The sequence below is a fragment of the Anomaloglossus baeobatrachus genome, chromosome 1, assembly GCF_048569485.1.
Source record: "Anomaloglossus baeobatrachus isolate aAnoBae1 chromosome 1, aAnoBae1.hap1, whole genome shotgun sequence".
In the NCBI taxonomy this organism is placed as follows: Eukaryota; Metazoa; Chordata; class Amphibia; order Anura; family Aromobatidae; genus Anomaloglossus; species Anomaloglossus baeobatrachus.
Window position 1 is genome coordinate 630,309,474 of NC_134353.1, and position 15,464 is coordinate 630,324,937.

Consider the following 15,464-nt stretch of genomic DNA (forward strand, 5'->3'; position numbering starts at 1 on the left):
GAGGGGTCCAAATTTTGCACTGGGGCTCATCGAACTCTAGTTACACCACTGCTACTATCGCCTCCTTCATGCAGTCGGGCAATGAGTCCCGTTACACAGCCTCCTCAATAAACATCAGCAAGAGAAGTAGCACTAAGCACAGACCTTGAAAAATCCCCCCGAAAGCCCATCTGAGCCAGGGAGCTTCTTGTGTTAGGTCTGTCTTAATACTTCCTCCATCTCCTCAATCATTATATGGAAAGCATACATATTTGGCATATTGTATATCTTGCTTACCAGGAAAAAGATCTATTGGTTGCACTGGTACTTCATCCACAAGAGCTGCAGCATCAACTTCTGAAAGCATCTCTGAAGGAAGACTGTAGAAAAGACAAACACGTCGACTTATCTGATTTATCTCTGAGTGGTTAGTAAAGTCGTACGAAATTAAGCTGTCAAAGCATTTTCCAAATATTTCTGATAATTAATTCTGTCTAATCATCATATTTAGGCCTAGGATACATAACAAGTAAAATCGGACGAGTGGAATGCAGCAAAGAAAATCGCATTCCACTCGAACTAATGTCACTCTGTCAGGCAGTTCTCTGGGATTTTCCTTTCAGGAAGAATCTCACAGAGAAAGCAATCACAGCATGCGAGGTGTGATGGTGTGGGGGTGCTTTGCTGGTGACACTGTTGGGGATTTATTCAAAATTGAAGGCATACAGAACCAGCATGCCTACCACAGCATCTTCCAGCGGCATGCTATTCCATCCGGTTTGCGTTTAGTTGGACCATCATTTATTTTTCAACAGGACAATGACCCCAAACACACCTCCAGGCTGTGTAAGGGCTATTTGACTAAGAAGAAGAGTGATGGGGTGTTACGCCAGATGACCTGGTCTCCACAGTCACCAGACCTGAACCCAATCAAGATGGTTTGGGGTGAGCTGGACCGCAGAGTGAAGGCAAAAGGGCCAACAAGTGCTAAGCATCTCTGGGAACTCCTTCAAGACTGTTGGAAAACCATTTCCGGTGACTACCTCTTGAAGCTCATCAAGAGAATGCCAAGAGTGTGCAAAGTAGGAATGAAAGCAAAAGGTGGCTACTTTGAAGAACCTAGAATATAAGACATATTTTCAGTTGTTTCACACTTTAAGTATTTCATTCCACATGTTTTAATTCATAGTTTTGATGCCTTCAATGTGAATCTACAATTTTCAGAGTCCTGAAAATAAAGAAAACTCTTTGAATGAGAAGGTGTGTCCAAACTTTTGGTCTGTACTGTATATACAGTATACATATATATATAACATGTAAACATGTATACAGTTGAAACCAGAAGTTTACATACATTATATAAAAAGACACATCTGCATGTTTTTCTCACTATCTGAAATGAAATCAGAATAAACCTTTTCTGTTTTAGATCAATTAGGAACCAAAATTATTTATATTTGCCAAATACCAGAATAATGAGAGAGAATGTTTTAAAACATTTTTGTTACTTTCTGCAAAATCAAATGTTTACATACACTAAAGCCTGCTTTACACGTTGCAATTTCGCATACAATATCGTATGTGATTTGCAACGCCCCCATCGTATGTGCGGCACGTTCAATTTGTTGAACGTGTCGCACAATCGAGTAACCCCCCGTCACACGTACTTACCTTCCATACGACCTCGATGTGGGCGGCAAACGTCCACTTCCTGGAGGGAGAGGAACGTTCGGCGTCACATAGACGTCACACGGCAGCCGGCCAATAGAAGCGGAGGGGCGGAGCTGAGCAGGACGTAAACATCCCGCCCACCTCCTTCCTTCCACATTGTGGGCCGGGAGCAGCAGGACGCAGGTAAGATCTGTTCATCGTTCCCGGGGTGTCACACGCTGCGATGTGTGCTACCCCGGGTACGATGAACAATCTGACGTGCAATTCTAGAGACAGGTACAATGTGTATGTGATGAACATTTTAACGTTCAATCTCAATCGCACGTACCTGTCACACACTGCAATGTAACTTATGATGCCGGATGTGCGTCACTTACGACGTGACCCCGCCGACACATTGTAAGATACATTGCAGCATGTAAAGCGGGCTTTAGAGTCCTGTGCCTTTAAACAATATGGGTAAACTCATATGATGATGTCATGTCTTTGGATTCTTTTTTTCCCATTTGAAGATCCCCTGACATGCCAAAGCAGCAGAACCCCCCACAAGTGAACCTATTCTGACAACAACTCTCAGGAATTCATCTTGGGGTGTAGTGAGCAATATTAACCCTCAGGTGATTCACAGAATTACAGTGGTGCAGCACAGAAAAGTCGCGCGGTCGCCAAAATGCATATTTTCTGGTTTCATGGTTAGAAACCATTTTCTCCTACCAAAGCTCCCCTTATGAATATGGGATATAGGAAACACGTCGGGAGGAGGAGAATATTGAACAGGCAGTGAGCTCAGTCTATGGGATCCCGGATCCAGACCAAAAGGAATCGTGGTGATGCCTATCGAGCATCTGCCAAAAGGGAAATGAGCACACCAGAACGGGTGAGATCATTCCTATTTATTTAAATTGTGCTTAAACAGAGATATTAACCTAGGATCCAAGCAGGATATCCCTGAGCACTATTTAATTTATATCTGAGTCAGTCCTAAGAGAATTGTGTCATACTGATTCAGCTATGATACATTATATTACGGGGGGGGCGGAGCTAGACATGGCCGAGTGAGGACGCTTTTTGCTGGAGCTCCTCAAAATAATCCTCCATACCACCGGTATTCTATCTATAATGGGCAAATCTGCCCCAAAGAAGAAAAAGCCCAGCACCGCAGGGCAACCCCCTGCATCCCAGGGCAAAATAGGGGCCTATCTCACCCGTGCTACGGAGCCTGGGACCCTGCCACAGCCGGGAAGGGAACTGCGTCCTGCAGGACTGGAAGGCAGCGCCACCCCGGTGCTCGGAGGGGCGACGAGCCAGGAGTCCCAGGTGAGACAGGAGACTGCAGAGGCCACCCACGACACGGGAAGACCCCCCAAGGGAATCATGAAGGCGGCGGGAGCTGGTGGATCCTCCACAACGGCCGATGCGGTGCCGCCGCCGGCGCCATGCCAAGATGGCGGCCGCGACCAGGAGACGCTAGCAGGGCTGGAGGCCGGGCCGACCGCGAGCGCAGCTCCACTCACCTCGCCCGCCGAGACGCCACTGATGGAGCCAAGGAGCCCTGCCATCCTGCCTGCGGCTGACACCGATGGAGCTGGAGGAAGAGTGGCGTGCGAGGCGCACGTGTGCTCGGGCTCAGAAGATGAGTCACCGCTGCGAGCCCAAGCACAGAAGACACAGGCGCGGCAGGGAGAAGCTGTACCGCAGGCACCAGCAGCCCCGTCCTCACACACAGACATGGTGATCAGAGGTGAGAGGAGAATGGGAGCAGGTGCTGGTGACCTGTTGTTCTGCAAGGCCCAGGTGCGGGGGCTTCAGGGAGAGCTGGGGAGTGGGGCCAGAGCCAGAGGGGGGAGCAGCGACAACAGCCTCTTCTTGGGAGCTACACGACCTCCAGGAGGACCTGGATATAGAGGAGGAACCCATGACCTGTGTGTGGCTGCCAATGAGTCCTGGGGGATACCCCAGAGGGAAATACCCCCTCCATCCCCGGATCGGTGGTCCACCGGATCCTCCTGGGCAGAGAGCCCACCTGCCGCAGGCAGGGACCTGGATGGGGGCCCGTTGCTCCCCGTGACTGGGGGTCCCAGGGTGCTGGGGTCGCCACCAATTTGTCATACATCTCTGCCACAAGTATGGGACACTATAAAGAACCCCCAAAACCCACAAACGCTAACTTATGGTCCAGCCTTGCAAGACTCTATCTATACATACCCCACTATTCCTCACGCTACTACCTCAAGAGACGAGGACCGCCCGGCAACCCTGGCAGATCTGAGGGCATTGTTGCAAGCAATCCCCACCAAGAAAGACATCGCAGCACTGGCCAATCAAGTAGTGGCGGAGTGTAAGCAGGAATTTATCCAGCTGCGGCAGGATCTCTCATCACTCACTAACAGAGTTGACACCCTAGAGGAGCAACAATCAAATTCCCAGATGTCCATTCAATCTATTCAGGAGACTGTAGAAAACCAATCCAAGCAATTATTTGCCCTTCAACAACATGTGGACGACCTAGAAAACAGAAATAGACGTAACAATTTACGAGTTAGAGGGCTCCCGGAATCTATTGCTGCCCCTGATATTCCTGCTGCTCTCCGTGTCATTTTTAACGACCTGCTAAAGAGACCACCGGGAGCTACCCTTGAACTTGATAGAGCCCACAGGGCTTTACGCCCGCCAGATCCAAATGACTCCCGCCCGAGAGACATTGTTTGCAGAGTTCATTTTTTCGCTATCAAAGAGGCCATTCTACAAGCAGCCAGGAGGAAGAAGAATCTGTCATACAATGGCTATACCATCCGCATAATGCCAGACCTTTCACGACACACTCTAGCCCAACGTGCGACTCTTAAGCCCCTTCTTGATGTCCTAAAAGAGAGGGGTCTACCGTTCCGGTGGGGATTCCCATTTTCCCTCTCGGTGCAGAAGGACTCCCGATGGATGGTCCTACGTTCCCCAGAAGACCTCCCGGCTTTTACTGACAGTCTGAATTTGCCTACAATCTCTATTGCAGCATGGCCAACCACCCTACTCCAGCCTTGGGTGCCCAGGGAACGATTGGTCTCTTCCAGACCCTCTCCCCCTTCCGAGTCCAACAGGGGGCTACCTCCAAGAGGAGAACGGGGCCGCAGGGCTGGCCGTCTGCGGTAACCAAGATGGAGAAAACTAATAGCTGGAAACCAATAGCTGGATGCGTCCATATGACCTACTTTTTACAGTATTTTGGTTGCTGGACTTCCACATGTTATATTCCAGTCTATTCATAGCCCGTATTACATAAGCATTTGTCACTTCTACCGGTGTCTATGGTTATCTTTAATGTATTTGAGTTTACATGGAGCTTGGCTCAGTTATGTCTGACATCCTTTATCCCCAAATTGGTTGGTATCCCCTGTCCTGCCTAGATGAGGCGGATATGTTCCCTAGGAACGGTTGTTCAGATTTAGTCTGTTGTGCTAGGCTTTTTTTGCCTGTTGTTCTTCTTGTTCTCTTTCTTCCTTACCCGTTACATTGTGTATCCCCTGAATCTTTCTTTCTCTCTATCTTCTGCGGCTGGGATGATCGTGTGCGACTCACTTTCTTATATATTTCTAATATCTTATGTTTTTTATATAGATGGCTGACCTAACCATCGCTTCTTTCAACACCAGAGGCCTCAATGTCCCGGAGAAAAGGTCACAGATACTGTATCATCTTCATAAAAGGAAGGTGAGGATAGCGTGTCTCCAGGAGACACACTTCAAACAAGGGCATGCCCCTGCCCTTAAAAACAAATATTACCAGACGTGGGTGTCCTCGGACAACCCTGACTCCCGCTCTAAAGGGGTGGCAATAGCCATCCATAAATCCCTCCCACATCAGATCCTAAAGTGCACGACAGATAGTCTGGGAAGATACATAATCCTTTCGCTGAGGGTGGGGACCCATATCTTCACAATAATTAATGCATGCGCCCCAAATCAAAGACAGGACACTTTTATTTCCCGTTTAATCGACGTCGCAATTCCCCTGATACAGGGCACGGTGATTTTGTGCGGTGACCTTAACGTCACCCTAGATCCTACCTTGGATAACTCAAAGGGGAAATCTAGCATTGCATACACTACCATTAAACGTATTAAAAAAGCGTTATTGCGCATTCAATTGTTCGACACCTGGAGAATACAGCACCCATCGGATAGAGACTATAGTTTCTATTCCCACATCCAGGATTCCTATAGTCGTCTTGATTACATACTAATACAGCACAACGCGCTCCCTTGGGTCCGACACACAATAATGGATAACATATTGTGGTCAGACCATGCACCGGTTTATTGCACGATCGAGATCCCCTCTCTTTCGACCCCTAGGGGGTCATGGCGGCTGAATGAGTCGTTGCTACTGGATGAGCTTTGTGTTTCTGATGTCCAGACCTCTATTGTGGGGTTCATGGAAGACCACTCGGCGGATGACACAGCCCCCACTTATAACTGGGAAGCATTGAAATGTGTCCTACGAGGTATTTTTATTAAGCATGGGTCCCGAATCAAGAAAGGGAAGGCCCAGGATATGGTAAAAGTCCTACATAGGGTCTCTGAACTAGAGCTCATCCACAAGCGAGCCTTATCGGCCACAAATTTACAAGCCCTCTTACAAGCCAGGTTCGAGGTTAAGAAATTGCTTGATTCCTCATATCAACGTCTAATGCAGGTGGGAAAGGGGAGGTTTTATGAGTTTGGGGATAAACCCGGTAAACTGTTGGCGAACGCGCTGAGGGAGGAGAGAGCACATACCCTCATTCCCTGCATTAAGAATTCACGCGACGAATTACTTTACGCCACCCCAGACATCTCAAACACATTCCACAAATATTATTCCAAGTTATATAATATACCTGCTGAACCCTCTGAGTCAGGGGATGGGTGTCCTTCAATGCCCTCACCTTTTAGATGTCTCGATAGATCTGTAATCAATAACTTGGAGAGCCCGTTTCTACTGGAGGATTTATTGGCGGTGATCCGTGACACTCCCGGCAACAAAAGCCCAGGCCCTGATGGGCTCCCTGCTAAATTTTATAAATCATTTGCAGAACAATTAGCGCCCTTAATGCTCCTTTCCTTTAACTCAATTTCGGAATCTGTCCCCTTCCCGCCCCAGTCCACCACGGCTCATATTTCGCTGCTCCGTAAAGCCGGTAAAGACCCCATGGCGTGTAGTAGCTTTAGACCGATATCGCTTCTTAATGTAGATTTAAAAATCTATGCCAAGCTTTTGGCAAATAGACTCGGCCCCCTGCTCCCCGATTTGATCCACCTGGATCAGGTCGGGTTTGTCCCTGGAAGAGAGGCAAGGGACAACACCATAAAAACTCTGGATTTAATTCAACACGCACACACTAAAAAACTCCCCTTGATGTTGCTGTCTTTGGATGCTGAGAAGGCTTTCGACAGAGTTTCCTGGCAGTCACTTTCTCAGACCCTAGAACATTTAGGCCTGGGACCGGTTTTTTCGTCTAAAATTATGACTTTATATAATTCTCCGACTGCCCACCTCAAGATTAATGGCACTCTGTCGAGACCCTTCTCCATTCGAAACGGGACCCGGCAGGGATGTCCCCTGTCTCCGCTACTATATGTTCTAGTTATGGAGCATTTGTTGTCGGCCATCCGAGCGGACCCGGACATACAGGGCATCAAGATCGCCGGCCGGGAGCATAAGTGCGCTGCCTTCGCTGACGATCTTCTCTTATACCTGTGTAACCCCACCTCCTCCCTCCCGTCCTTAATGAAGGTGTTAGACCGTTTTAGCAAGTGGTCCAATTTTAAAATCAATTTTGATAAATCAGAGGCCCTAAATATATCCTTACCCCAATCAACTGTGAATGTTATAAAGCCAAACTTTCCTTTCAGATGGCCACCTCACGGTAGTATTGGATATTTAGGCATCAAAATCCCTTCTGACTTGTCTAGGCTCTTTCAACTAAACTACCAAAGTTTCCTGGCACGGCTCGAGGGGGATTTCGCTCTGTGGCATAGGGGCACCCTCTCATGGTTTGGCAGGATTAGTGCACTTAGAATGACGACTCTGCCAAGACTGTTATATTTGATACAGACGGTCCCGGTCTATGTTCCAGCAACCTACTGGGCCAAGATGCAACGCTTACTCGGTCGCTTTGTTTGGTCAGGAAAGCGTGCCCGTATAGGGGGTGACATCTTGACTAGGACTAAGGGTGCGGGGGGAACGGGATTACCCGACTGCAGAAGGTATTACCTGGCAGCCGCCCACGCCAGGGTCCTTGACTTTTTACATAACTCTGGTTCTAAGCTTTGGGTTAGCCTGGCACAGAGTATGTGCCCCTTATCATTACTGACGTTGCCCTGGACCTGGCCGTCCCTCACCAAGCATAAGATTGAGATGTCATATAGTACAAAACAAACATTGAAAACGGTCCACTCTGTGTCATCACACAATCTCCTGATCCGGCCTAGAGGGCCTCTTATGCCACTGACCGATAACCCGGAGTTTTTGCCGGGAGCATCATCAAACAATTTTCTGGGAAGCACGAAACTGAATCCTTTGAGACTAAATCGGGTGGCCCCAAGGGGGTCCCTCCTCCCACTACGGGAGTTCACAGAGAGCCTTAATTTCAAACTGCGATTCCATTTCGAATATGCCCAACTCAAACACTTCTTGACCTCACAAGACACTGTCGTAGCCCATCCATCACCCCAAACGCCCTTTGAAGACCTGTGCATTGGCCCCTCTGATATGCGCCATGCAATTTCAAGAGTGTATAGGATTATGACGAATGCAGCAGAGGCGTCACCTCCTCGCTTTTGTAAAGCATGGGAGTCAGAGCTTAATCAAATGATTTCCGAGAGTCAATGGAAGCGTTGTTTCCGCCTGACCCACAGGTCCGTGGTTGCCACTAGGATGCAAGAAACCAGCTATAAAATGCTTTCCAGGTGGTACAGGGTGCCGGCGACCCTCCATGCATGGTGCCCCGAAATACCTGACACTTGCTGGCGATGTGGAGCCCAAGGTGGCACCATGTCCCACATCTGGTGGCATTGCTCGGGCCTGTCGGCCTTTTGGAACAAAGTACTGGCAGCTATACGAGAGGCCACGGGGATCGTAGTCCCCAGTCGCCCGGAGGCAGTTTTATTGTATATCTGTAACCTAGTGGAAAAGGTTTTTAAGAAATCTATCTTGGGTCACCTTCTTCAGGCCGCTAAGACAGTGATTCCTCGGCGTTGGAAAGACTCTAACCCTCCGACGTTCGACGAATGGGTAACTGAGGTAAATGTGATTCACCGCATGGAAAGGGTGATGGCCCAGTCACGTGGGCAAACAGTGGAGACAGCCACCAAGTGGTTCCAGTGGGAATCTTTCCTATCTAGTACAAAATTTCTGGACCTAATCTAACCTCCGAATCGGGGACACTCTGGTTTCTTCTTTGTCGATCAGCTTATGTCACACTTTCAACAAATCTTAGCTCAATAAGCATGGTGTCAGTCCCGGTCGCCTCACCCTACTCTCATTCTCCTTTTTATCTCTTCTTCTCCTTTTCTGACCTAATCTTTCTTCTCTGGATCTTATGCCTTTACCTCCTTTTGTTGTTTTACCATTATTTAAGGTCTTAAATAATTATCTATGTACCATCTTTACCATCCATGGATTATTCCCAAACTCATGAAGGCTTGGTGTTGTATTGATTTTTGATTTGCATCATTGATATAACATGGATGAGTGTTTTAATATTGTATTCCTTTGAAAATCAATAAAATTTTAAATTGGAAAAAAAAGATACATTATATTACATCATTGCCATCCACTTTTTATTAAGGTGCCAACAAACAGGATACACTGGTCCCTTTGAAGTTACAGGCGACTAGAGAGCTGTGTTTGGCACTCATTTAACGTATTTTAATAGAGGCAAGATGATTCTTGCTTCCTTTTAAGGAATTATTAATAAAAAGTAGATTTTGGGTACTCACCGTAAAATCTCTTTCTTGGAGCCTTCATTGGGGGACACAGAGACCATGGGTTGTATGCTGCTGCCACTAGGAGGCGACACTAAGCAAAACAAGGAAAACTCCTCCTATGCAGTATACACCCACCAACTGGCAATCATTCCTCAGTTAGTGAGAAAGCAATAGGAGACAACAAGAAAGAACGAACAATCTTACAGAAGTGAACATTAAACTCAACATTCAACAGTAACATATGTCCAACACAAGGGCGGGTGCTGTGTTCCCCAATGAAGGCTCCAAGAAAGAGATTTTACTGTGAGTACCCAAAATCTACTTTTCTTTATTGCTTCATTGGGGGACATAGAGACCATGGGACGTCCTAAAGCAGTCCCACGGGTGGGTCTGTTACTCTCAGGGCTGACCTCGGTCCACTGCAGCCTGCAGAACTCGTCTACCGAGGTTCGCATCAGAGGATGCGAAAGTGTGGACCCTGTAGAACTTCGTGACGGTGTGGAGCGAAGATCAGGTGGCCGCTTTGCAAAGCTGCAACGCTGGAGCGTGGTGACGGACCGCCCAAGAGGCTCCCACCGCCCTGGTGGAATGGGCCATAATCCTGAGTGGGCGCGTCCTCCCTCTTACCCGGTAGGCTTCTAGTACGGCAGAGCGGATCCATCGCGCAATGGAGGACTTGGAGGCAGGTAGGCCTCTGCGCGGGCCGGATGGAAGCACAAATAGAGAATCCGACCATCTGAAATGAGACGTCCTGGAAATGTACAGGCGGAGGGCTCTGACCAAGTCCAGCTTGTGGAGAAGAATCTCACGAGGGTGAGAGGGGTTTGGGCAAAAGGAGGGAAGAACAATGTCCTCGTTGAGATGGAAAGAGGAGACCACCTTGGGGAGAAAGGACGGTACCGGACGGAGGACTACCTTATCCTGGTGGAAGACGAGATAGGGAGAGCGGCAGGAAAGCGCCGCTAGTTCAGATACCCGCCTGATTGACATGATGGCAACTAAGAAGGCGACCTTCCAAGAACGGAACGTTAGAGACACCTCCTAAATAGGTTCGAAGGAGGTATGCTGAAGAACGGACAGAACTAGGTTGAGGTCCCAGGGCTCCACAGGAGGCTGAACGGGGGGCACCGAATGAGCGGCCCCTTGGATGAATGTGCGAACCTGTGAGCGAGAAGCAATCCTCTTCTGGAAGAGAATGGACAGAGCAGACACTTGCCCCTTGAGAGAGCTGAGTGCCAACCCCGCATCCAGACCAGACTGCAGGAAGGACAACAGAACTGGTAAGGAGAATGTCATGGCTACGACCTGGTTAACTTCACACCAGCGGAAGTAGGCCTTCCACGTACGGTGGTAGATGCGGGAAGAGGAAGGTTTCCGTGCTTTAATCATTGTCTGGACGACCCTTTCTGAGAATCCCGAAGAAGCTAGTACTGCGGCTTCAACAGCCATGCCGTTAAATTGAGCGACTGTGAATTCTGGTGAAGAAAAGGTCCCTGAGTGAGAAGGTCCGGGACGTCTGGTAGTCTCCACGGGACGTCGGCGAGAAGGTGCACGAGTTCTGCATACCATGGGCGACGGGGCCAATCTGGGGCCACGAGAATCACTGGGACTCCTTCCGATTTGATCTTCTTGACTAATTTGGGGATGAGCGGAAGCGGAGGAAAGAGGTACGGCAGAGAGAACTGCGACCAGGGAATCGCTAGGGCATCCGTTGCGAGCGCCAGTGGATCTATTGCTCTGGAGACGAACTGGGGCACTTTGTGATTCCACCTGGAGGCCAGGAGATCCACGTCGGGGGTCCCCCACCTGGAACAGATTTGCTGGAAGATTCTGGGATTGAGGGACCACTCTCCCGCGTCGAGTCCTTCTCGGCTGAGGAAGTCGGCGGCCCAATTGTCCACTCCCGGAATGTGGATCGCTGAGATCGCTGGGATGTTCTGTTCGGCCCAATCGAGGATTTGAGATACCTCCTTCATCGCCGCTCGGCTGCGTGTTCCGCCCTGATGGTTTATGTAGGCCACAGTTGTCGCATTGTTGGACTGTACCCGAATTGGGTGTCCTAGAAGCAGGGACTCCCAGTGTAGGAGAGCCAAGCGAACTGATCTGAGTTCCAAAATGTTTATGGGAAGCTTGGTTTCCGGCTCGGTCCAGCGACCCTGAACTGTAAGGTCTTGGAATGTGGCTCCCCAGCCTAGTAGGCTGGCGTCTGTCGTGATGACCTTCCATCGAAGGGGAAGAAATGATCTCCCTTGGAGGGTGAGGGGAGAGCGTTTCCACCATTCCAGTGACTCTCTGACTCGTGGAGGGAGCGCGACTGGTCGATCCAGGGAGTGAAGAGACTTGTCCCATGTTGATAGAAGGAGACCCTGAAGAGGGCGAGTATGGAATTGACTGTAGGGCACCGCTTCCATTGACGCCACCATTTTCCCGAGAATGCTCATGCAGTACCGAAGAGAGCAACGGGGTGCGCGTTGGAGCTTCCAAATCCCCCTGAGGATAGCCGAGAGCTTGTCCTCGGGCAGGAGAACCTTCGCCTGTGCGGTGTCGAAGATCATGCCGAGGAATGAGATGCGTTGAGCCGGGATCAGAGATGACTTCGGTCTGTTGATCAACCAGCCGAGATGGTCTAGCGTATCCAGAGTGATCTTGAGGCTTTCGCGGCACTCCGACGCCGAGGGAGCCTTGATTACAATGTCGTCCAGGTACGGGATAGCTAGAATTCCCCGGGTCCGAAGAATAGCCATGACAGTTGCCATCACCTTGGTGAAGACTCTGGGAGCTGTCGACAGCCCGAATGGGAGAGCTGTGAATTGAAAGGGTTGCTCCTGAACCACGAAACGTAAGAATCTCTGATGAGCTGGGAAGATCGGGATGTGAAGATAGGCGTCCTGGATGTCCACCGAACAAAGGAACTCCCTGGGTTCCATGGATGCTATTACTGAGCGCAGAGACTCCATGCGGAATCGACGGAGACGGACCCGCTTGTTGAGCCGCTTCAGGTCCAGAATGGGACGGACTGTGCCATTCTTCTTCGGAAGAACGAAAAGGTTTGAATAAAAACCCCGAAATCGGTCTTGAGGGGGGACGGGGGTGATGACCCCAGAGTCTCGCATGGACTGGATGGCTGCGAAGAATCCCTTGGTGAGAGAGGGATCCTTGGGGGGTTTGGACCTGACAAAGCGCGAGTGTGGGAGAGAAGAAAACTCTATCTTGTAGCCGTGAGAGACGACGTCTCGGACCCAGGCATCGTCTATCACGGAAAGCCACGCGCTTCTGAACATGCGGAGGCGACCTCCAACCTTGGATGAGGATCCGGAAATGGAAGCTCAGTCATGCGGAGGAGAATCTGTTGGATCTGGAGCTGGAGGTCTTGGACTGCTGGCCACGGGAACGCCAGGAACGCCAGTGGGGTGTTGCCTTAAAGGAGGGCTTCCGTCTCTCCTGACGTGCTGGCGACCGCTCCTGACGGGTGTTGGTGTTGGTAGAAAATTGACGAAAGGGAAAAACCCGTCGTTTGGGAGGGGCACGGGAGATCCTTCGTTGGGGGAGGAAGGTACTTTTGCCCCCTGTTGCCTCAGAGATGATCTTGTCCAGCTTTTCTCCGAAGAGTCTGGCACCAAAAAAGGGAAGACTGGTGAGAGACTTTTTGGATGCTGAATCCGCGTTCAACGCCTTAAGCCACAAGGCTCTGCGGATTGCAGTAATGTTGCCGGCTGCCAGGACTGCAGAAGCAGCGGAGTCGAGGGACGCAGCAACTAGATACTTTTCGGCATGTGCGATCTGATCTGCCAGATCTGCCAGCTCGGGGCTGGGAGCTTCAGCCAGGATACCACGCCGAAGGAGCTTTGCCCAGGCGGAAACAGCCTTGGAGACCCAGGGGGATGCAAAGGCTGGAGTGATGGCGGAGCCGGAGGCTTCAAAGGCCGACTTGGCTAGGGATTCTATGGTCCTGTCCGAGGTATCTTTAAGGGAGGCACCATCAGAGAGCGGCAAGGTGGTACTGGATGAAAGTCGGGAGATCGGAGGATCCACTGAAGGAGACACTGACCACTTCTGAAGAAGCTCCGGTGCAAAGGGATAAAGGACCTGTGCCCGCTTGCGTCTCTGGAAACGCTTGTCGGGATGTTCCCACTGTCTAGAGAAAATATCCTCAAATTCCCTATGGTTGCCAAAGCTTCTTGGCAGTTTCTTGGCCCTTTTGAAAGGGACCGACTGACTGGTAGGAGCCGGATCTACATCCTTCACCTCTAGGGTCTGGTTGACGGCAATAACCAGACTGTCTATCATACTGGTCAGCTTGGAGATATGTTCAGAGTCCAGATCGGAGTCAGAATCAGGGTCCTGATCCGAATCTGGGGCTGCTGCAGATGAGGTAGGAGACAGAGAGCGTATTGCTCTGGAGGCCATAGAGGGGTTAGGAGACTGGAGGATGACCCCGAGAATGACCGCTTCCTAGACCTCCTGTGTGTCCTGCCCTGCCGGGCTAGTGGCGCTGCGGGCTCAGACTCGCTCTGGGTCACCGGGGGGACTCCAGAGGTGGAGGCGGGCAGACGCTCTATTGCTGAAACTAAGGTTTGAGATACCTTAGTTAGGTTGTCCACGAACTGAGAGAGAGCTGTAGCCCACTCAGGTGTGGGGGCCGAGTCCTCGTTACGGGCGGTGGGGGCCTCCGTAGTAGTCATGCTAGGGGTGCTGCAGGCTTGGCAGATGGGGGAGGACTGCCCTGAGGGAAAATTTTTTAGACAAGAGGTGCAGGCGAAGTGTAGTACTAAGACCTGTGGCTGAGAGCGGGTTGCTCTTGTGCTGGACATGGGACAGTAGGGAGAGAGAGAGAGGGGAGGAAGAGAGAAACAGACCGGAGGATGCCAGGTGGATGGGGTACTGGGGAAGGAGCTGCCTCCCAGTGGCAGAGCTTACCCAGATTCTGGCGTCCTGTGTGTGCTGGCGCTGTGTCCTGGTTGAGACTGCAGGCTGAGGGAGCAGAGGTGGGGGCTCCGGGGGGCTGCAGGGGTACGAGGTCGGTGGCTGCACCTGGAACGCTGACGCCGCACAGAGGGACCGCAGGGCTGTGATGGTGCTGCTGAGGGTGTCCGGGCTGGGGGAGGAGCAGGAAAGGAGCGCGAAACCCGGCGCGCTGCAGAGATTGGCTGGGAGAGAGAGGGCCCGTGAGTGGTTGGAAAAGGGCGCGCAGAGGCCTGCTGTGAATGGCTGATGGAGTGGGCGGGCCTGCTGGGAAGTGAGGACTCGCGCGATAGGCCGGCCGGCAGGGGGCGTGGCCGGACGGGAGCTAGGCCGGAGAGAAGCCGGGGGCTAAATTAGGGATGAGGCCGCAGGGGGAGCCGGTGGACAGCGCCGAGGACGGGAGGGAGAGCGAGTGCAAAAAAGCAAAAAATTAAAAATACATTCCTCAGTTAGTGAGAAAGCAATAGGAGACAACAAGAAAGAACGAACAATCTTACAGAAGTGAACATTAAACTCAACATTCAACAGTAACATATGTCCAACACAAGGGCGGGTGCTGTGTTCCCCAATGAAGGCTCCAAGAAAGAGATTTTACTGTGAGTACCCAAAATCTACTTTTCTTTATTGCTTCATTGGGGGACATAGAGACCATGGGACGTCCTAAAGCAGTCCCACGGGTGGGTCTGTTACTCTCAGGGCTGACCTCGGTCCACTGCAGCCTGCAGAACTCGTCTACCGAGGTTCGCATCAGAGGATGCGAAAGTGTGGACCCTGTAGAACTTCGTGGCGGTGTGGAGCGAAGACCAGGTGGCCGCTTTGCAAAGCTGCAACGCTGGAGCGTGGTGACGGACCGCCCAAGAGGCTCCCACCGCCCTGGTGGAATGGGCCATA

General features: G+C 50.7%; 1 protein-coding gene across 1 annotated transcript in view; it reads right to left on the bottom strand.

Annotated features, from left to right (window-relative positions):
- REC8 (REC8 meiotic recombination protein) overlaps positions 1-15,464 on the bottom strand; it is a 144,971-nt gene that overhangs the window by 44,838 nt on the left and 84,669 nt on the right. Inside the window, exon 10 of the mRNA XM_075340722.1 lies at positions 277-359. Coding sequence (XP_075196837.1) covers positions 277-359 — 83 coding nt within the window. The remainder of the gene's footprint in view (positions 1-276; positions 360-15,464) is intronic.